The 23,457-nt window shown below is 38.4% G+C and overlaps 1 protein-coding gene across 4 annotated transcripts in view; it reads left to right on the forward strand.

The window, feature by feature from the left end:
* Pkc98E (Protein kinase C) overlaps positions 1-23,457 on the forward strand; it is a 247,283-nt gene that overhangs the window by 194,464 nt on the left and 29,362 nt on the right. For all 4 annotated transcript variants that reach the window (XM_067156247.2, XM_067156255.2, XM_067156239.2 and 1 more), the window contains exon 12: positions 2,392-2,580. In XM_067156247.2, coding sequence (XP_067012348.1) covers positions 2,392-2,580 — 189 coding nt within the window. The remainder of the gene's footprint in view (positions 1-2,391; positions 2,581-23,457) is intronic.

Here is a 23,457-nt window from a genome sequence, read left to right on the forward strand (position 1 = left end):
AAGTAAGAATCAAGGAGACAACAGCAACAAAATCAAAAGGTTTAAAATTTTTTTTACATAATCTGATCACATTGTATTTTTACACAAAATGAAGTCTTCTCTTTCAATTTGAATTTAAGTCATACATTATTTTTGAAAAGGCAACATCAGTACTCCTTTTGATAGCCAAAGAGGATGACCTTTCCTGGGCGATTGTGTTCCTGCATTATGTTTATAAATGGCCCAAGCATGAAAAATACCTCTCACAAGTTGCTGAATTCATTGTAAAAAAAAAAAGATAATTAAAAAATGAGACTAAACACACTTTTTAAATACTTCTCTACAAAAACAATTTTGTTTTATTGAGTTAAATTAAACAGAGTGATGAAAAATGTATGGTCTACTTGTAAATTATGTATTTCTATGCCTGTAATAATACAAAAAATTGGTTTCCTTCAAAATATTCTGGGGGGAGACTGCCACCCCTTGCCACCCCCAAATTATGCCTATGTCTACCAGAGTATGAGGAACCTGGTGCGGAGGAAGGAATGAAGTGTAAAGAAGTGGTGTATAAGATGTACTTCTGCCAAATACTGACATATGGAGGGGAGACCTGGACACTGACAAAAAGACAGGAGAATAAAGTCCAGGCCAGTGAAATGAAATTTATAGGAATTATGATAAGAAAGACAAGAAAGGACAGAGTGAGAAATGAGTTTGTTAGGAAGGAAACTGGAATGGAAAACCTTTTTGAAATAATGGAGAGGGATAAACTTACATGGTTTGAACATATTAAGAGGATGGAAGAGGGAGGAATGAGAAAGCAGATGATGGAAACCCAGATAGAAGGAAGGAGGGAAAGAGGGAGACCCAGACTAAGGTAGTTGAAAACGATCAAAAAGAATAGTATAATTAGAAGAAAGTAAGGTTGGAACACAGTTAAGGAGGAACAACGGTGGTCAAATAGGGGACGATAGAAAGGTGCATGAACATCCCAACCCAGCTTTAACACAACTGTGAGTACACATTTCTGGGCCCTGAAAGTACTGAAGACATTGTGATGTTGAAGAGAAACTTTTGCTGCCTTACTCAAACTCAAACCCCCTGGCACTACAGCCCTTGAAGGGCCTTGTCCTACCAAGTGACTGCTGCTCAGCCCGAAGGCCTGCCGATTACGAGGTGTCATGTGGTCAGCACGACGGATCCTCTCGGCCATTATTCTTGGCTTTCTAGACCGGAGCCGCTATCTAACCATCAGATAGCTCCTCAATTCTAATCACATAGGGTGAGTGGACCTCAAACCAGCCCTCAGGTCCAGGTAAAAATCCCTGACCTGGCCAGGAATAGAACCCGGGGCCTCCAGGTAAGAGGCAAGCACGCTACCCCCTACACCACGGGGCCGGCACTTTGCTTCCTTACACTGCAACTCTTCCTGCCTGTGCAGACACTAATCTGACATATCTTTTGTATTTGTTTATTTTGTTATTATTATATCTCCGACCCAGATAAATATACTGATGTCAAATTAGCAAAAATAAGATACCTACACCAATTTATTCTCCTATACATCCTCCACCTTCCTGCATAAACAGGTAAACACTGACCCTTCTCCTTGTCACATACAGAGAATGTGTATGAGCACATATCTACATTTTGAGATATCTGATTATGTGTTTAACCAGACAGGTTTGTTTTATGACTTATCAGCTTATTCATCTGGGGCAGAGATATAGTATTCTGCATAGTGGCAGGTCTGTGTTTTCGTACAGAGAATTTCCGATGCCAATGTTCCTTGTTTTCAGCTTATTCCTTCAGTCTGCTGTATCTCCTCCCATCTTCCATATCATCCAGATGTTGAATTCTTCTTCTTCCTCATCCTGCAGTTCCTTTGATATTCCCTTCAATGATATCATGTATGAGCCCCTCATATCTAAGTATGTGTCCAATCCAGTTGGCCTTCCTCTGAAGAATTGTATTCAGAATAGTTTTCTTCTCTCCTACTCTTCTCAGTTCATCATCATTTGTCACCCAATCTATCCACTTGATCTTCTTTATTCTCCTCCAACACCACATCTCAAAACTTTCCAGGAAATTTTTCTCCCTGTTTCTCATGGTCCACATCTCTAATCCATACAGTGTAATGCTCCAGATGTAGCACTTCACCAGTTTCTTCCTTAGTTTCAAGCTGAAGCTTCTTGTTGAATGCGACTTTGGCCATGGTGATTCTTGCTTGAATTTCATTTCTGCAGTGGGCATCCTTTGTCAGCAAGCTTCTCAAATACTTGAACTGCTTCACCTTGTATTGTTAATTTATAATCTCTGAGCATATTGATACAAACATGTTTATAATTTCCTAGTGCAAGACGACATGTTTTGGGGATATTAATTCTGATATGTATCTGTGATTTACAGATTTTGCAGGAGCTGGACTATGGGCCTAGTGTTGATTGGTGGGCACTGGGTGTGCTCATGTATGAAATGATGGCCGGACAGCCACCATTTGAAGCTGATAATGAGGATGATCTTTTTGAATCTATTTTGCATGATGATGTGCTGTATCCTGTATGGCTGAGTAAGGAAGCAGTTTCAATACTTAAAGGGGTATGTAAATCATATTATCTTCTTGGAAATTACATTTTAACTCAGAATTTCAAAAACACTTTGTATCATAGCAGCCCAGTAAATTGATACCAGAAATAAAGGTCTGACTCCAAGGCTAAATGGTTTTCCTTTGGCCCAAGGGATCCCGTGTTCAATTCCCAGCCGGGTTGGGGATTTTAACTTTAATTATTTAATTCCTATAGCTCTGGGGCTGGGTGTTTTTTGTGCCATATGATGTATTGCAATAGGTTTGATGGGAGCCTTGATGCATTTTATTTTGCATGTTATATATTTAGTGAGCATTGTTGGTTCATTATAAGATTAACTTCCCTTTACTAGAAATACCATATTTACTCGTGTATTAGATTCCCTCAAGTATTAGAACCCCCTTGGCTTTTCGAGACAAAGAAAATTAAAAAAATAAATCTCGCATACAAGACTCCCCAGTGTAATTTGTCAGAGAAGAAGCTTCGAAGCGGGTACAATTCTTATTGCAGCTCTGATGACATCGCACAGATTTGTGAATAGTTTCGTCCGTATGACCCACGCAATGAGAACACGCGTCGAAGTTGTGCGGTAAATCTGTGTTTCGTAGTTAAGAAATGTCCGCCTCCGTTGCATAGTCCTACTGTAGTCCTGATGACTTTGCACAAATAGGTGGATAGTTTCATGACCGACCCGCTAATTGCAAGCATGCATTAGTCATGCTATATGTCTGCGTTTTGTAGTAAAGAATGTCTGCCAGCGTAATGTTTAGCACAATTAGGTACTGTTCATGGGAGTCTGAGTTCAATTCCCGGTACCGTACTGCCAGAGATTTACGAATGGCAGGAAGGTTGATATGCGGTAAAAATGGTATGTGTAAATCCCCTCCACTGCAGGCATGTCTAAAAAGAGCTGCACCACCTCGGGATGAGGAAACGAGTTTACTTTAGTTAAGAAGTATTCACAGTTGTTGCCATTAATATAGCAGGCAAAATCATTAACAAAATAATCGTTTAATATCTCTAACTTGAGCCAATATAGGTATTTTTTGGAGAGGAGTAAGTTTAAAATGTGATAATAACTATCTAGTCATAATGATTGTTTACTCGCTAACATATCTAACAAATAATAACAATAATAATAATGACTTTATGTCCCCACTTACTTTTTCATGATTTTCGGAGACGCCAAGCAAAACATAGATATGCGTTAATAAAAAATAGAGACAACGAACGTACGAAATTAAACATTATGATAATAAAATGCATTACCGCCACACCTGTAGATATCCATAAATGCGGCAAACTTTCCTCTTATTTATTTTTATTCTTTCTGTTGTGGAACTTTTGGCACTATCAAGGCGGTAGCATACCTAACCTAAAGAGTGTGGTCTCTCTTATCTCATTTACAGCTGTTTAAGTAAATCCTGATGTGATAAATGTACAGAACAAGCATGAAATATACTTAAAAAATAAGGGTCTGGCTTTCAACAGCCGCAGTTGTCAAAAGAAAGCTTCCAGTCACTATGTGTTACATTCGGAAGTACAACTCGTAACATGCGGTAGTTATCAGCTGGTGGTTTGGCACACTTTCTACAGCACGGCTTTATTCAGAAGGAGTGGCTTCTGTTACACATGTGACGTACCCACTTGGCCCACAGATGTCTGACAAAATTATAACGTGGCGGGTCACTTTAATATTAAAATAAATAAATGATACGTCATTGTTTCACCTTAAACAGTATCCCAAGGGCGCCAGTCTTCAAGCTGATGGCTTGAAAACAAAAGTAGATAATTAATAATAATAATAATACGTAATGAGACTCAAAAAACTCCCAGGGGTGGGGAGACGGGACACAAATTCATTAAGTACACTAACTTGGAATTTAAGGATCGTTAATAATAATTTCAGAACATAAAAATTAAAACAGCTATTTATTAAGATGAAAACGTGACGTAACGGCGTTTTAACGAAATCTGAACTTACGGAAGCAAAAGAAAAATTGAATGAAATGAATTTTAAAAATGAACTGTTGCGCGAAGACTTGCAGTAACTTATACCTTTAGCTCACCAATTGTAGACTCTGTTGTCTTGAAGCTGATGATATGAGGATCTCTCGTGCCGGCTGCTTCATCTGTCGTTGGATTCCAATCCTACTTCCTGTTTTTAACACATCCTACTGTACTCCTTACATAAAGTCGTAATGAGTCCTAATTTTAAATGCAAAACCACCATGGGTTATGTTCATGGAGAGAATACACTCGTATTCTTCCGTATTACGGAACAGTAGCATAGCTAAATTCATAATAAAAGGTCTCCTCCCCTAACTAGTCAAAACCGGTCTCCCGTTGACTACCTCTCGTCATTGAGATAACAAGTCCCAATGAGAGTAACTTTTGAGTAGAATATACTCAGATGCGAAGTGAACTAAGTTAAAGTCTTCTCCGACGTGCAGACGTAGAATCGTAGTAAGAGTCTCTTCCAAGAGTGAGAATCATAATGTCCAATAAGAATGTGAATGTGAATGTGAATCTGAATAAGAATGCTAATAAGAGTGCTAATGTGAATAAGAATGCTAATCTCCTCTCCAGCTCTTGTCGGTGGTATATATCGGTTCAAAAGTCTCCTTCCATCAGCCATATCACATGGTCCAGTAAGATTCGAGGTCTCATCCCTTCACCTATGTATTGCTGTGAATCCATCACGTTGCTTCATTACATTCATTCACATAGGCTGAACTTTCCCGCTGAAATAACGCGTCCCGAAGCGGAGTTTGAAAAGTGGGTGTTAATAATGTATCAACTGTCTCTTCATGAGGTAGAGAGGGTAAGATCTCTCGTAACCTAGATGACATACTTTTCCTGGAATTGGGCTGAAATTAGCCTGCTGACTCTGGTCACCTCACAATGGCTATTAGAAAATTTACTGCAAGTTATAAATATGCATGATGTTGAAATACTTTACCCAATAATTTGTTCGTTCAGAATACGTTATAGCCGCGATACAAAGAAATGAAATGATAATTGAAATGGATGATAAAAACCCTATATATATATATATATATACATATTAATTTAAACATGACCTATCAGTGATTAAATATACACATCTTATCAATTAATTTCATAGTTCAATAATTAAAAACATACAGTGATGTCCCAAACATCACATTTGCCCCTCTGAGCCTGAAACAAGTAGTACTTCCGTTGAGGGCTCACACTTACACTTTGCCACTTACGTTTCACTTGTTTTCAAAACAACTGTACATTCATTCATTACTGTATACAACATAACACTATTTTACAAAATTACAATTCGTCGCCATAAGACCTATCTGTGTCGGTGCGATGTAAAGCCCCTAGCAAAAAAAAAAAAAAAATTACAACTTGATGATTCCAACTACAACTTAATAACAAATAATATATAACACTTCAAAATTTCCATTAAAACACAATATTACAACTTAGCGAGTTTCTGATGTCTCACTTTCTCAAATGTTCGTCATCTCTTGCTGATTTCATGAATCCAGTGTATGCAACACTTGACAATTCAATTTATATCTGTACAAAATTTACACAAACAAAATGTATCGTATTACTCTATCAAGTGTTTAATACGTTCTTGCTGTATGACTATCACTTCACACACGCCAACACATTCACGTGGTTTTAGCCTAGGGTAAAATTATTGCAAGTCTTTGTGATGACTTCATATAGTCTACGGGGAATTTACAAATCTTAAACTGCAATATTAATGATCCTCGTTATATTAAATCAGTTACCAGATAACCCATACATGGCATTACGTAAAGAGAACAGACGTAACCTTGGTAATGAACTCGTGTCAATCGTATACACATACATCGTGTAGCAAACTCCCCGCTACGACAGGTGTATATTATATAAGAGATAAGCGTGGCCTGGCTCACTGACCTATATTCCAGCTCTACGGGAAGTCCACCGGACTCGTAATATATTTACGTAAACTCCTAATGTTGTACATACCCATTAAAATGCAATCGCCGTCAGATAATTTATAAGCACAAGGTCCTAGTTTCTTATGTATACGATAAGGTCCTTGATATAAAAGGAAAAACTTTTTTGTGACTTTATCTTCGCTGTTAGATAACATGGGAACTCTCAAAAGAACAAGGTCACCTACCTCAAATTCATCCAATACCTTACGTTTTTGCTGCTTCTTTCAAAGGTTGCCAGCTTTTACTAGGTTTTCTCTGGCCAATCTAACATAAAATTCAGCATTACACTGTGGCACCTCAGTAATACCCAATACTCTCACCAATTCATTTTGTGGCTTAGTACCGAAATGAACTTGCAAAGGTGTCAATCTAGTGCTTTCGTGCTGTACGGCATTGATCCATGTCTCAATAAGGGATGTTTGCGCTACCCAGGCGGAATGCCTCATGTGCACTAGTGACCTAAACATACGCGCAAGTTCCTTCATCACCTGTTCACACATGTTCCCCTGAGGATTTCTGATGGATGAATGGACCTGAGTAATACCTGATTCACTAATTACGGCTTTCCACTTCTTCGATGTAAATTGTGGTCCACTGTCTGACAGTATTCTCTGAGGAGTACCTAATTCAGGGACATACTTCTCTTGGATTATACGACTACAGGATTTTCCTGTTGCTTTCCTCATAGGGTATAATCTGACCAATTTAGAAAAAGCGTCTATCAAAACAAAAATATATTGAAAGCCGTATTGTCCTTTTACAATAGGACCGAAAAGGTCGATACACACCAAGTCACCAAATCATCAATATAAACCGTGGCGAAATCACCTGTATCATCACCTAATGCAATATTTAATGCTCTAATTAAGGCTGCAGAACTTGTCTTCGTCCCGTAGGGAACACGCTGAAACTGATACAAGCTGTACTTATGACTAAATGCTGTCAGAGGCCTGTCCTCCACTCTCAAAGGAATCTGCCAAAAACTACTTCTTAAATCAACAGATGAAAACCATTTTTTACCCTCAAAGCCCTGAATTAACTCTTCAATAGTCTGTGATTTTAACTGGTCGGTACAAATACGTCTATTCATATCCCTCCCATCAATACAAAGTCTGACGCTCCCATCACTCTTAGGCACAACGATTAAAGAATTTACATACTGGCTATTAGACACTTCAATTATCCCACCAGCTAACATAGCTTGTATCTGATCGTCAACTGCCTTGGCATATTTGTGTGGGATAGCATACCGTGGCCCGCTGAAAGGACTGTCATCCAGCACTGAAAAAGAATGTTCATAAACATGTGTTTTACCGGGTTTCTTAGAAAAAATCTCAGCGTGTTCACATAACACTGCCAACAATTCGTCCCTCTGGACTTCCTCTAATTTACTGTTACTCGCAGCTTCAAATAAGGCATCCTTCTGATCCTCTTTCAACCACAACTGGAATAAATTAAACCCCTCACTGGGTTTCTCCTCATATCTAGAAACCTCAATAACACTCCACATAGCACAAACATTCATTTTCCTCTGAATTCCATTTCTCAGTTCGAGTTTGACATACTTATTATCCCACTTCAGATTTACCATTGCATCATCGTATTCTAGCTGAGCCGATTTTAATGTCAGTCAGTCACATCCCAAGATGAGATCAAATACAAGGTGAGGAATAACCAAACATACCTGTACAGAAATAAAACCCTCTATACAAATCGGCACCGCAACCTGCTTGCATATTTGTTTCGACTTTTTACCAACAGCAGTAATAATGAATGTAGACTTAACCGGCATCTCTTCTATCATAATACACTGTTTAACTAAAGAGTCATACCATTCTGAACTAATACATGATTTCTGACTTCCAGTATCAATTAACGCGTTAACATACACCCCCCAAACTTCTAATTGAACCACAGGATTCACCACTTCATCACCCGAATCTAAATAGTTATTATCTGGTTCACACATAAGATTTTCCTTAACATCTAGGTCATATGGCAATAGTTTCATAACACAGTTCCTAACTACTTCCTGGTAAGGCTGGAATTCTGACCCATCATTACAGCCTGCATTTAGTTTAAAGGTTGCGATCGTGTACCTACACTTAGCTCGTTAGTAACTTGTCCTCTGACTTGTTGGGCATTTCCCGTTCTATTTTCAGGTGCTCCACCCCTACCGTTATGCCTTGGCTGAAACTGATTACGATTCTCGTAGTTTGGCTGTCTCCTATTGTCCCTTGGTTCACTATGAGGAACAAAATTATGTGAGTTTCCTGTTCTATGCCCAATGTTTCCTAGTGCATCAAAACTCCCTAATAACTGCTCCATTTCCTGAATAGTTTTAATACTTAGCATACACGCTGCTTCACGTACCCTGTCTGGAAAATGTCGTAACAGTAATCTGACTACATCTGAATCAGCTGTGATTCCGTCTAAATTCTAGCAAATCATAACATGTGACAAAAAATACTCAGTCATAGAGACACATTCATTATGTTTGAATTTCCCAAATACTACCCTTTCTCTTTCACGGCTTTGAACGTTTTTTGTTCCAGTATTTGTCTGTGAACTTCGTCTTAAATTCCTTCAGACTTTTCATGTTACTTTTATAGACTGAAAACCAGGAACGCGTCTCTCCCACAAAAGCATGATCAATAATGTCGATCACCTCTTCCCAGTCCATAAACCCTTCCTCAATCCGTTTCCCAAACCGTTTTTCTACTATTTTCAGAAATTCTAGTGGGTTAGTTTGTTTCCCATTGAACTTCGGTAATTCGATTTCCTTACTGTAAATCCCTCCATGACTTTGCCTCTCAGTGTTACCTTGCCTTTCTCTTACTTCTCGTCGTATGCGTGCTTCTGCCATTGCTATGCGGTTCTCTACATCTCTATCTCTTCTTTCAATTTCATTCACTACAGTGTTCTGTTTTTCTTTCAAGGTCTTAATCTCCACTGTATTGCCTTCCACTGTCGCAAACTTTTCTCTTTGTTCCATAGTGTTGTCTTCTATTATACAATGAAACGTATCGATCTTGTTTTGTACCTGATCTTTAAATTCTTTTATTTCTTCCTTTTGGATCTCAACTTTATTATTAATACTTGTCACCTGTGTCTCTAACTCCTTTCTGGTGTTGTTGCTTTCTTTTTCCATTAATCCCAACAACTCACTCCTCTGCTCTACAAATTTCTTTTCTACCTCTTTTTTGTTTTGCTTAGTTATCTCTTTCTGTTCCTCTATCTGCTTGTTAAATCTTTCATTTTTCTTAAATAATTCTTGCAACTGTTTGCTATGTTCGTCCATCCTTTTATTAGCTTCGACCTTGTGTTCATTCAATGCCTTACTTAATTCTCGTTTAGTTTGCTCTACTTCATTTTTAATTTCTGATTTAGTGTGTTCCAATTCATTTTTTATTTCAGATTTGCTATCCTCTATCTTACTTAACATTAACTGCATCATTTCAAGTAACTGATTATTATTACTCTCAATGTTTGGGCTAACCTCCGCCTCGCTCCCCATCGTACTATCGTCTGAATCTAACGTAACTTTGTCATTCCTACTCTTATTCCCTTCGCTATCTTCGCTCCTAATATCAGTTTCCTCCTCTACACATTTATCTAACTCTTCCTTAGAATTACTTAAAGTACTACCCTTCAGCACGTGTCCACTATGCAGCGTCATGTCTTTCTCCTCTTGCTCAGCCATGTTACCCCCAAAATCAAACACACAAGAAAAATATACTGTGGATACACAACAGTTACCCCCAAACTACTGAATTTATCCTTCTTTACCAGTACTTAATGATTTATGAGCCCCTCAGTTGTGGCGACAATATGTGACGTACCCACTTGGCCCACAGATGTATGACAAAATTATAACGTGGCGGGTCACTTTAATATTAAAATAAATAAATGATACGTCATTGTTTCTCCATAAACAGTATCCCAAGAGCGCCAGTCTTCAAGCTTATGGCTTGAAAACAAAAGTAGATAATTAATAATAATAATACGTAATGAGACTCAAAAAACTCCCAGGGATGGGGTGACGGGACACAAATTCATTAAGTACACTAACTTGGAATTTAAGGATCGTTAATAATAATTTCAGAACATAAAAATTAAAACAGCTATTTATTAAGATGAAAACGTGACGTAACGGCGTTTTAACGAAATCTGAACTTACGGAAGCAAAAGAAAAATTGAATGAAATGAATTTTAAAAATGAACTGTTGCGCGAAGACTTGCAATAACTTATGCCTTTAGCTCACCAATTGTAGACTCTGTTGTCTTGAAGCTGATGATATGAGGATCTCTCGTGCCGGCTGCTTCATCTGTCGTTGGATTCCAATCCTACTTCCTGTCTTTAACACATCCTACTGTACTCCTTACATAAAGTCGTAATGAGTCCTAATTTTAAATGCAAAACCACCATGGAGAGAATACACTCGTATTCTTCCGTATTACGGAACAGTAGCGTAGCTAAATTCATAATAAAAGGTCTCCTCCCCTAACTAGTCAAAACTGGTCTCCCGTTGACTACCTCTCGTCATTGAGATAACAAGTCCCAATGAGAGTAACTTTTGAGTAGAATATACTCAGATGCAAAGTGAACTATGTTAAAGTCTTCTCCGACGTGCAGACGTAGAATCGTAGTAAGAGTCTCTTCCAAGAGTGAGAATCATAATGTCCAATAAGAATGTGAATGTGAATGTGAATCTGAATAAGAATGCTAATAAGAGTGCTAATGTGAATAAGAATGCTAATCTCCTCTCCAGCTCTTGTCGGTGGTATAAATCGGTTCAAAAGTCTCCTTCCATCAGCCATATCACATGGTCCAGTAAGATTCGAGGTCTCATCCCTTCACCTATGTATTGCTGTGAATCCATCACGTTGCTTCATTACATTCATTCACATAGGCTGAACTTTCCCGCTGAAATAACGCGTCCCGAAGCGGAGTTTGAAAAGTGGGTGTTAATAATGTATCAACTGTCTCTTCATGAGGTAGAGAGGGTATGGTCTCTCGTAACCTAGATGACGTACTTTTCCTGGAATTGGGCTGAAATTAGCCTGCTGACTCTGGTCACCTCACAACGGCTATTAGAAAATTTACTGCAAGTTATAAATATGCATGATGTTGAAATACTTTACCCAATAATTTGTTCGTTCAGAATACGTTATAGCCGCGATACAAAGAAATGAAATGATGATTGAAATGGATGATAAAAACCCTATATATATATATTAATTTAAACATGACCTATCAGTGATTAAATATACACATCTTATCAATTAATTTCATAGTTCAATAATTAAAAACATGCAGTGATGTCCCAAACATCACACACATACACCTACTGGGAATATCAGAGACCATCTCCAGAAACCATTTGGGAAAAGATTTACACTGTTTGGACACTATAGTTGGGAAGGAAACTATTTTTTTAAAGGTTCAAAAAGACGGAACCTTAAATGCTCTTGATTGCAGTGCATGGCTGACGAGATGGCAGTGAAGATGACGTCACTTAGAATGATGACACGCTGGTAGCAGGGAAGTTGGTGGCGCAAGACGATAATTCATATGAAAGCAGTGATCAGGTTTACTCAAGTTTAGTGTCTGGTAGACCTACTGCTCAACTGACAGAGACAAATGACTGGCCATTAAGTTATTTTGTATCAGTATTGCATAATATGACAATACGATACCCTTATCCCTTTTCTCTGTAGCTTCCATGGCTCAGGCGGCAGCGCATCGGCCTCTCACCGCTGGGCTCTGTGTTTCAAATCCCGGTCACTCCATGAGAGATTTGTGCTGGACAAAGCAGAGGTGGGACAGGCTTTTCTCCGCGTACTTTGGTTTTTCCTGTCATCTTTCATTCCAGCAACACTCTCCACAATCATTTCATTTCATCTGTCAATCATTAATCATTGCCCCAGAGGAGTGCGACAGGTCTCGGCAGCCAGCACACTTCCTATCCTCACCGCAAGATGGGGCTTCATATTCATTCCATCCCTGACCCGGTCACTGACTGGAAAACAGGTTGTAGGTTTTCTCTACAGGGTCAGGTATGAAGTGAGAAGAATCTTCAGAGCAGGTTTTTACAACCGCATGTCCTTCCTGACATTAACTTCATTGGAGGAATTAATGAGATAAAACAAATGACGTGATATGAATAACTAAAACTGACTATATTTACTTTATCTGTAGGCCTAATGTTGTGATCACCATTTATTGTCTTTTTACATTAAGAAGTACTGCCTTCCGTCGAAAATAGTCAGTATAACTCAAATACATTCATACGTTTATTAAAGAATAGTGTATAATGTTTACATGTACAATTTATAGCTCTTTATAGCTTAGAAGTCAGGTGTTCACTGCACAAAATTGGAGGTTATCGTATATTGGACCCCCCTTTACCTTTTTTGGCTGTAAAAGTGGAAAAAAGGGGGTCTAATATGCGAGTAAATACAGTATGACTCAGCATTTAGTATTTGGTAATACAGTCCATTAATCTGTCCCAAGGAACGGATTAGAATAAGAATTCATTTTAGGTTGGGCCCCATCCTCACCGATGTGCAGGTTGCCTATACAACATCAACTGAGGCCACATGCCATTATAATTATTACTGCAAAAATAATATCAAATTGTATGTGATCTTGACAGCTGTTTATTATTATTATTTTTTTTTTTTTTTTTTTTTTGCTAGGGGCTTTACGTAGCACCGACACAGATAGGTCTTCTGGCGACGATGGGATAGGAAAGGCTTAGGAGTTGGAAGGAAGCGACCGTGGCCTTAATTAAGGTACAGCCCCAGCATTTGCCTGGTGTGAAAATGGGAAACCACGGAAAACCATTTTCAGGGCTGCCGATAGTGGGATTCGAACCTGCTATCTCCCGGATGCAAGCTCACAGCCGCGCGCCTCTACACGCACGGCCAACTCGCCCGGTATTATTATTATTATTATTATTATTATTATTATTATTATTATTGTTGTTAATGGGTTTCCGTAGCTCACAGAGGATTGGGAAGTGCGTGGGTTGTATGGGTGGAGAAGGAATTACTTAGAGACACTTTTAATATAAAAAATTTGAAAATGTTATTTCTTTCCCCCTTCCCCCCCATTTTTTTTTGGATAAAAAATCTGAATGAATAACAAACAATAGAACCAGTTATTATTGAGCTCATCAGCTCTCAACAATATTATGGACTTAGAAGTCCTGAAATCAGGTACAAAATTTAGCAATAGTTAACAAGTTATTAGTTTACGTATAGAGAAGCATTATTGCTCCAGGCAGGTACAAATATTTCACAAGAGCAAGGTTTTCTCCTAGTGTTTACATTGCACAGGAGTCTAAGCTCCAAAATACCATAGTATAGCCTCGCAGAGGCAAACAGTTTCTTTTGGCGCAATAAAAATTCGACTTAATATTAAAGTAATAACAAAAGAGTTGGTCCGTTTTTGAACATTATAAAATTTCCAGCTAACTCATTGCTAGATGCCAGCGTTTCATCCCAGTGTGCTAAGTTGGGCTCATCAGTTGGTAAATAGCACACCTAGGCTACTTGGAGCCACTGGCAGTGCCAATGCACTATTAGAGACTTTGTCTCATTTTTCAGGTTCCCTATGGGAATCAGCATCTATATCATCTGATGGCCAGGCAGGCATCAATTTTTGAAAAAGAGACGAAGTCTCTAATAGTGCATTGGCACTGCTGGCAGCTTCAAGTAGCCTACGCAGTGACCTCCTCAGTATGCACTAGCCGTGCGTCTTGGTAATGTGTGCTATTTACCAACTGATGAGCCCAACTCAGCACACTGGGGCGAAATGCTGACAACCTGGAATGAGTTAGCTGGAAAATTTATAATGTCCAATAACGGACCAACTGTATTGGTATTATAAATTGACTCATTCGGAATAAATATTTCAGGTTCCCTATGGGAATCAACATCTATATCATCTGATGGCCAGACAGGCATCAATTTTTGGAAATAAGACATAGCTCTCATAGTGCATTGGCACTGCTGGTAGCTCCAGTAGCCTACGCAGTGACCTCCACGGTATGCACTAGCCATGCATCTTGGTAGGTGTGCTATTAACCAACTTAGCACACTGGGGCGCAACATTGGCAACCCTTACCCCTCGAATTAAAGTTTTCTGTGTTGTCTCTGCTACTCGTATTTTAAAAGTAAATTTTTATCTTATACGACCTGTATTCATGTTTCACGATTTTCGAGATAGCACTTGCTTTTAAATGATGTAGTTGGGCTATACACGTTTACAGCAAGCTATACTGAAGCAAATAAAAGCAATATGTGGAATTTAAGACAAATTATTTTGCATTATTATTATTATTATTATTATTATTATTATTATTATTATCGCATACCGACCGGTTTCGTTAATAATTTTAGTGTACAAATTATCGCTAAAAATCAACTGAAAACCTCTATTCTGTCTGTGATTTCATATCTCGTGGTAGTTTGTAGGCTAAAACCACTGTAAACTGCGATTTCTTGAAATATGGATCTGTTGATTTATAATTGTGCCAGCCGTCAGCATCAAGTACATGTTGGGTTACGGTACACAAACCGACCATCTTCAGTTCACTTTTAGGCATCGTGAAATGCTATTAGATATATTCATTAGAGGCAGAGGTGCGAAAATACGGTGGTTTCATGTGTTCCTTGACATATACAACATATATATGACTAGAAGAGCACATGGGCACCATGTTTGTTTACTATCGCTCGAGCTTTCGTGTGCGTGAGTGGACAGCTGACGGCTACACTGCCATCTAAATAATAGATTTTTGACTGACTGTCAAATAGTATCTGGATTCTACTAAGTTCCACGCTGAACCAAAAGATGGCAGTACAGTATATCATTGTGAGATGAGCGGTGGGTGATAAAATGTCATGTCGGGTCTCCCCCGACATGCGACCGGAACGGGAACATCGAAATGTCGGGCCTCATCTGACAGATGAGTGGTAAGGGTTATAAATTTTCCAGCTAATTCATTCCTGGTTACCAGCGATCGCCCCAGTGTGCTAAGTTGGGCTCATCAGTTGGTAAATAGCACACCTACCTAGACGCATGGCTAGTGCATTCCGTGGAGGTCACTGCGTAGGCTGCTTGGAGCCACTGGCAGTGTCAATGCACTATTAGAGACTCTGTTTCATTTTTCAGGTTCCCTATGGGAATCAACATCTATATCATCTGATGGCCAGGTAGGCTTCAATTTTTGAAAGAGAGACGAAGTGTCTAATAGTGCATTGGCACTGCTGGCGGCTCCAAGTAGCCTACACAGTTACCTCCTCAGTATGCACTAGCCATGCGTCTTGGTAGGTGTGCTTTTTACCTACTGATGAGCCCAACTTAGCACACTGGGGCGAAATGCTGACAACCTGGAATGAGTTCGCTGGAAAATTTATAATGTCCAATAACGGACCAACTGTATTGGTATTATGAATTGACTCATTCGGAATAAATATTTCGGGTTCCCTATGGGAATCAACATCTATATCATCTGATGGCCAGGCAAGCATCAATTTATGGTAATGAGACAAAGTCTCTCATAGTGCATTGGCACTGCTGGTGGCTCCAGTAGCCTACATAGTGACCTCCATGGTATGCACTAGCCATGCGTCTTGATAGGTGTGCTATTTACCAACTTAGCATACTGGAGCGCAACATTGGCAACCAGGAATGAGTTAGTTGGAAAATTTATGATGTCCAGTAATGGACCAACTATATTGGCATTATAAATTTACTCATTTGGAACAAATATTTCAAGTTCTCTGTGGGAATCAACATTTATATCATCATATTAAAGTGTTTATGCCCAGTTACCTCAATGTGGGCTTATTCATTGCTCAACAATTAAATTAGTAACTGGTTGCAAAGGGAACACAAGGAAAATTTACACTCTGAAATAAGTAAACAAAGGCATAATTGCGCATACTACATGGCCTTAATGGTAAAAAGAAAAGGTTGCACATAACCGGCCAAAAACAAAGCGCAAGGAGGCGAAACAGCAGCACTCCTTATAGAAATGGTTAAAAGCCTAAGTGGGCTTATGGCCCAATGATACAGAGGCTAATCCTATACTGTAAGGTGTGACTAAATGAGAAACATTTAAGTCCGAGACAAGATTTCTGAAATTTTGAGGTTTTAAAAACTTTAGTCACCCAATGCAAGGTTGAATGGGAAACAACAGAGGGTCATCACTCTTTGTTCCCTTACATTACATATTTCCCAGTAGGGAATAGAACCAATGTCCTCAGACTTGCCGAAAATTCTACATTGAAACCACCAGTTTACAAAATTACATTAAAAGAAAAGAGGTTGAAACCTTCCCCTAAAACTACCCGCAGGAACTATCACATGTGTAGGTAAATTCTGCCATTACCTTGTGCTGCTGGATTTTCCTCACGCAGGCCTCGCCCCTGTCTTCTACATCAACTCGCACTCCCAAGCTCTGGAGCACTTCAGACAAGACGGCGCTAAAGTGCCCTGCTTTTATAGTTCCATAAGGGGAAGCTTCAAGAACTCTTTGCTGATAGGCTGGATTCCTGTACACACCCTCGGTTTTAATTGGCTAGGGAACATATTGTATTTCCAAGTATCTGATAGGTAGATTACAATTGAGGAGGAACCAGCTGAAGTGTTGACAACTTCAGTGCATTTAAAAAAAAACAATACTCTGAACCAGGTTTACCAACTTCAAAATAAACATTACTCTATCAAATGGTTACAAATCGAAGGTCGAGCCATCTAACGGTAGAAGACAAAATTCTTTGAAAGTTTACAAGTTCAAGTTCATTGGCATAAATGGCCTTAGAGATGGCACACAGTTAAAATAGCCAGGGAAGGTGTACTCTTGGTACAATTATTGTTGTTGTTATTGTTATTATTATTATTATATTATTATTATTATTAACTGTATTGGCCACATTGGACCATTTGAGTCATTACACATTCATTTTCTCTTTGAAGGTTGTACTGTTTGATTCTTGTGATCTGCCCAGACTTTTTCATTTCATTACGAAGGATTCTCCAGACACCTTCAACCTAGTAGTCTTTATTTATGTAAAGTCTGATGATTCTTCTTTCAGTTTTGAGGAGGTGATCAGTTTTTCTCAATTAATCTGAAATTGCAATAACCCTTCTATGTGTCATTTCTGCTGAAAATTTGTGAGTCTTAAAAGGGGTGTTCATTTTATTTTTGTTCTCCGCATCTGCTATCTTGAGTCCAACTACTTTGAGATCTTGCTGAATTTCGTGGATCCATTCTCCTCCTGTCTTCTTCCCAAGAGTTCTATTAACCAGTTGTAAAATCCAGTTTCCTGGCAGTCACAGGATGTGAAAGAAATACAAGATTCTTTTATTCTTCATTGTGCTGGTGATTGGGTCAATCTCTTGAGAGACAATTTCATTACATAAAATCAGTTACATGGTCCGTATCGCACTTCAATAGATTCAGAATTAAGTATTTATTATTTTCCACCTAGTCGATACAATGATTGCTTAAGGCAATTTAATGGTTAAAAGTGGTACATGTTTCGTATTTTATCAACATCTTCAGCCACATAACACTGTTTAGATGAAAAATATATAAAATTGACAAAGTAATGCTTAAGAGGAAGTGTCCTTAAAATTAACATAAGATTTCTTGACAATGTTGTCAATCTTATGTTAATTTTAAGGACACTTCCTTTTTCTTCAGTTTTCTCTAAGGATATTTGTAATTCCGTTTTAGGGCAATTTTTTGGAGACGGGTGATCTGGGCACAAACTTCTTCTGAGTCAAGGGCTAAGAGAGCTAAATCGTCTGCAAATCCCAGGCATGTTGTTCTTATTGAGGGTTTTGTTCCAATTTTGATTTTAGGTGGGCTTTCCTTTTTCCAAAGTTTAGTGATCTAATTGAGAGCTATATTGAAAAGCAGCTGTTTATTATTCTTTCATTTTGGCCGACTATGAGGCATGTTAATTTGAATTCAGCTTTATTTGTTTCTGGGCTTTAATCCTCATCCAGTACTCCTTCATCCTTTCACTCTGTAATCTCCTCCATTCTTCTGTCCGTGGCGCTTGGGTACTTTTTCTTGAAACCTCTTCGTGGCCTTGATCCTCAACCTGTGAGCATCCCATTGCTGATTTCCGTTATTTGTATTCCATTTCTTCCAGATCCTTCTTCACTTCTTGACACTAGCGCACCGTAGTTTTCCTGATCTCAAAAATTCTTATTATCTGATTGGTCAGTCTTCCTGGGTTCATTCCATAGATACATCTGAAGAACATGGCTCTCCTCTTTCAGATGGTATCTGAGTACTTTTCCATCTTGAGATATAATTCTTGGTTTCCTTTCTTTCTGTATGATCCATCCTATGTTCTTTGGGGTGCCAGTATCTTCCTCAGAATCTTTCTCTCCACTAGTTCCAACTTCTTGACCTGTTTTTATCAGGATCAAACATTCAGCTGCATATAAAGCCTCCGGGCAGATGACTGGTAGTGTCTGAGTTTTACATTGATTGAGATATTCTTCTTGTTATAAGTGTTCATAGTTGGTTTATTTGCCATGTTTATCTTTTTGATTCTCAATAACAGTGCCTCTCTTCCTGACAGGTTATTGTCTATCCACTCTCCAAGATATTTGAATTTCTCCACTTTCTGAATCATTTCTCTCTCAGCTGTCATCCATCTGGATGCTGTTTTAATCTTGGTCATGTATTCTATCTTCTCGAATGATGTCCGTAGGCCTGCCTTACTTGCTTCTTCCTGGAATGGGCAATTTGGTTCTGTGCCTCCTCTATTGACTCTGACAGAACCACAATGTCATCCACAAAGGCTAAACAGTCAACTCCAATTCCTTTGTTCTTGCATTTTCCGACACCACTCTATAATCACTTTGTCAGAACACAATTGAATAGAAGGGAAGATAGTCCATCTCCCTGTCTGACCCCTGTTTGAATCCTAAACAATTCCGATAGGATCCTTCTGAATTTGACCTTGGATGTTGAGGCAGCCACTGTCTGTTTAATGAGTTCCGTTAATGAGCAGCTGTTTATTACAGTATACACATTGACTGACAAAATCAAAGCATCGTTCAGTAGATGCAGAGTCGTTCTCGGCCCACAAGTGGCCACGGCTGGTCCGTGGTTCAACAGGCTCTGCACTCTGACCGGTCAACCAAGCAGAGGAGGGGTGGCCACGGCTCTGTCATGACTCTACACTTCTGTATTTGGGAGATGGGAAAGGGCTGGACCTCATGGCTGATCCCCACCATCAGCTGTCCTGAGAATGGTTCTCTGTGGTTTTCCATTCTCCTGCACTAAGGTGAATGCCGGGACAGTTCCTATTATTGGCCACGGCCGCCAAACCCCTCACCTTCTCTGAGCATCTCCTTCACCGTAACAAATCTCCTGGCCTGAGAGATGGTGTTACTGTCTAAGAGGAATGAAAACATTTTTTGCAACGTTACCAAGAAGTACACAAAACAATGCAAATGCACAAACAACAAATGAAAATAAAACACTATTACTTACCGTAAGGGCAGTAGCACCAAATACGAAGCATGGAGGGCAAAAACATGAAGAAGAAAGGGCAGGATCTTCACATTAACGTTTGACAGGTTGCCTGGTCAATACTACTAGCTACTAAATAAGAGACAAGATTAAATTAAAATAAATAATTTTACTAAATATGAAAATTTTAAAAGGTATAAATACAGTTAAATATATATTTTCTTTTTTACAACCAAAACTCAATTTAAACTAAAGAGAGAAACGCTATTTTATAATGAATTTTAAATTAAGATAAAATGAAGATGATATCAACATTGGCTTCCACAAAAAATCAAAGTTGGAAAACTCATAACTGATACCATTAAATAAAATTGTCAGTTACGTTAACTTAATGTACAGAAAGATCATAATACTTTTTTTTAAAAATTGGTTGCAACCAGATTATTTGGACGATAAACACTAGGTAATTGCTACATGGAAATTCATAAAAATAAAAATAAAAAGTTGGATGATCATCAGTATGAGGGCCCACGACTATTAATACTGCTTAAAATTGAAATTTGCTACACTACCAAAATATATATAATAAGTCACATGCAAAGGCACACACAAGGATACATGTACAAAGAAAATAGTGGCTCCAACTGCGAATTTAAATTACATAAATTAACCAAACAAGATTAAATAATAATAAAACAATAATGGAAAGCAATCCCAACTAAATGAAAAATATCAAGAGAAAAATATTACAAACGTTCCCACATAATAACAGAACTCAGAAGCACACCACAGGAGCGACCATTTACCGACGCCAAGCCATAATCCCTTAATACTTATCAAAGCCACAAAATTTTAAAACATGACCATCAGATAAGATGAGACGACCCATTACATAACAATAGTCAAAGGCAAGGAACCCAAACAATGAGTAGTATGAGACAAGAAAACGTTAAGAGAATAACAAATATTAAGTTAAATATCGATCAGTAAATTTCAATTTTTCACTGACTTGACGGTATTAAAAATAATAATAATAATTTTTATCCAGTAAGTGATAGTCGAAATTACATTAGCTTTTGTTAAACAGTTCGCCTACAGCTTAGATAATTTAGAATGAAGGGGCTTTGGATTACGCTAAGATACAAACATGACGTGTCATTAATTAAAGTCCCGAACAATGCAAACTATCACATCCAATAATTAGCCGAGAAGGCAGTAGCAACACAGTTAGAAGGCAAACACGAACAACAAAGAAAAATTAGGGATGAAAATCATCGCAAAATAAAATAACAGAATAATAATAATAATCATCATCTCAAAGAATGAGTAGGCAAGCAAAGTACGAACGACAACACAGTAAGCTTAAACAACTCACACAAAATACAACCTCGTAGACGCATAACTAGCGATTCCAAATTCCCACATAATTTAGTTACATACTTTCACAAATTTAGACCATAACTGGTACAATAAAATTTTGGTTACCAGACGTTTACAGTGTTTAATTAATGAACCGGTGTTTCGAAGGCTGTGCGTTATAATGTAGGTCAAATTTTCAAAAAAATCACTCACTTTTAATCCATGCCTGTACGAGATCACTTAAATAATTTCCAGTACTTACTTGAGTAGAGTTATCCAATATAAGAACTCACATTACCATTACAAGAGGCATGTCAGTAAACGGCAAACACACACTAAGTTTTCTTCTTACAGAAATGAAAATAATTAGGTTGGAACACACTGAAAGGTTTTCAAAAGAGTAAAGGGCATAGCCCTAACATCCTCGCACTTATCCTGGCGAGTAACACTCCATTACAAACGCTTTCCCTCTACACCAAGATGTCTTTTTATGAGCGCGACTAAACACAGCCATGTTGAATGCTTGAACACAACAGACAGACTGCCCCTCACTCACACAGACAAGGCGGAAGTCACCAGCTCTGAGCATTCCAAGTTTGCACCGCACAAACGCACGGCGCTTGAACGATAATCCGGCGAATCAGATTAATCCAGCAAATACATAATAATACGAGATAGTTTTTTAATTAAATGTGCATAGTAAATTCCACAATTAGACGACAGTTTCAAACAATGGGTGATAGTGTTAGATAACATCTCGATACACAAGTAGACATGCCAAATAAATAAATGAATAAATAAATAAATAAATAAATAAATAAATAAATAAATAAATAAATACTTGTAGATGTTTTGATGTTACAATTCCATTATGCCAAATAAACATTTGTTGCCATTTTCACGTTACAACTTACGAGTAGTAATCGAAGCATCTGGGGGGAGAGATGGAAACAAAATGAAACTGTGTACAAGCTGGAAGGTCACTTGATTGTTTTGTAATTATTACAACAGAGTTGGCGTATTACTGGTTCGATATCAGTAGGATGCAGCACATCCTCAGGCCTGGATACATGAACCGATTCAGTTCGTAAAGGATTCATACAACCATTGTACCCTCTCCTAAGACAAGGTGGCTCACAACTCCGTAAATGGCCCTGATTGGCACTGGGTAAGAGTAGACATTCCAGTTGATTGTGCACATGTTGAGATGGGGACAGATCATGGGACCTTGCTGACCACTGGAGTACCTCAACATGATGAAGGTGGGCAGTCTATAGGCAAATGTGACATTTGTGAACGAGTATTGTTTTGTTGGAAGATTGTCGTCTTCATTATAGGCATTCACTCGCTAGTGTATACTGTATGTTTCTGTGGTGTTTGGTATGTACAGTTGAAGAATCAGAAATTGACACATGAAAATTTTTAAAGTCCTGTATTGGGTATCTTCGTCCTCAGGTGAGGAGGTACAGCTACAACAAAAAGTTACGTACTCGCTTATTGTTAAACAACACGTACCTGATGAAATGCTACTGTCAGTACAAAACACAACTCTCCGCATATCAGAATAACATAAAAGAATACAACGAAATTGATGAGAAACTGCCATAATGGTTAAATAAATATGTGAAATGAGGGACACTCCTGGCAACTGAAGCTTGATGTGAAGCACTTTGTGCCGTGTCAGTGTTAGTGTCCTTGGTTATCAACCAGGAGTTCCGGTGTTCAAATACTAGTATCAGCATTAATTTTTTATTTTTTTATTTTCATGGACTTCATTTCTCTGCTGTGTAACTGCACCATACTAACAGTCATTACATTTCCACTCCAAATGTTTACAATGAGCGCATAGTTTATTATCACTGGTCCCTCGAAGTGTAAATATGCTATGTGCCAGGTACGGCAGGGAATAGCCTTTCAATATTAAGTGTGTTCATGCAAGTGCCAGTTAGCTCCAATGAACCAGGGTTCAAGTCCTATTCGACGCAGTACTTTTCTTTAAACTTTTAGAGTGTTGCATTAACCAAATACATGTATATTTCT

This window comes from Anabrus simplex, chromosome 1, assembly GCF_040414725.1.
Source record: "Anabrus simplex isolate iqAnaSimp1 chromosome 1, ASM4041472v1, whole genome shotgun sequence".
NCBI lineage: Eukaryota > Metazoa > Arthropoda > Insecta > Orthoptera > Tettigoniidae > Anabrus > Anabrus simplex.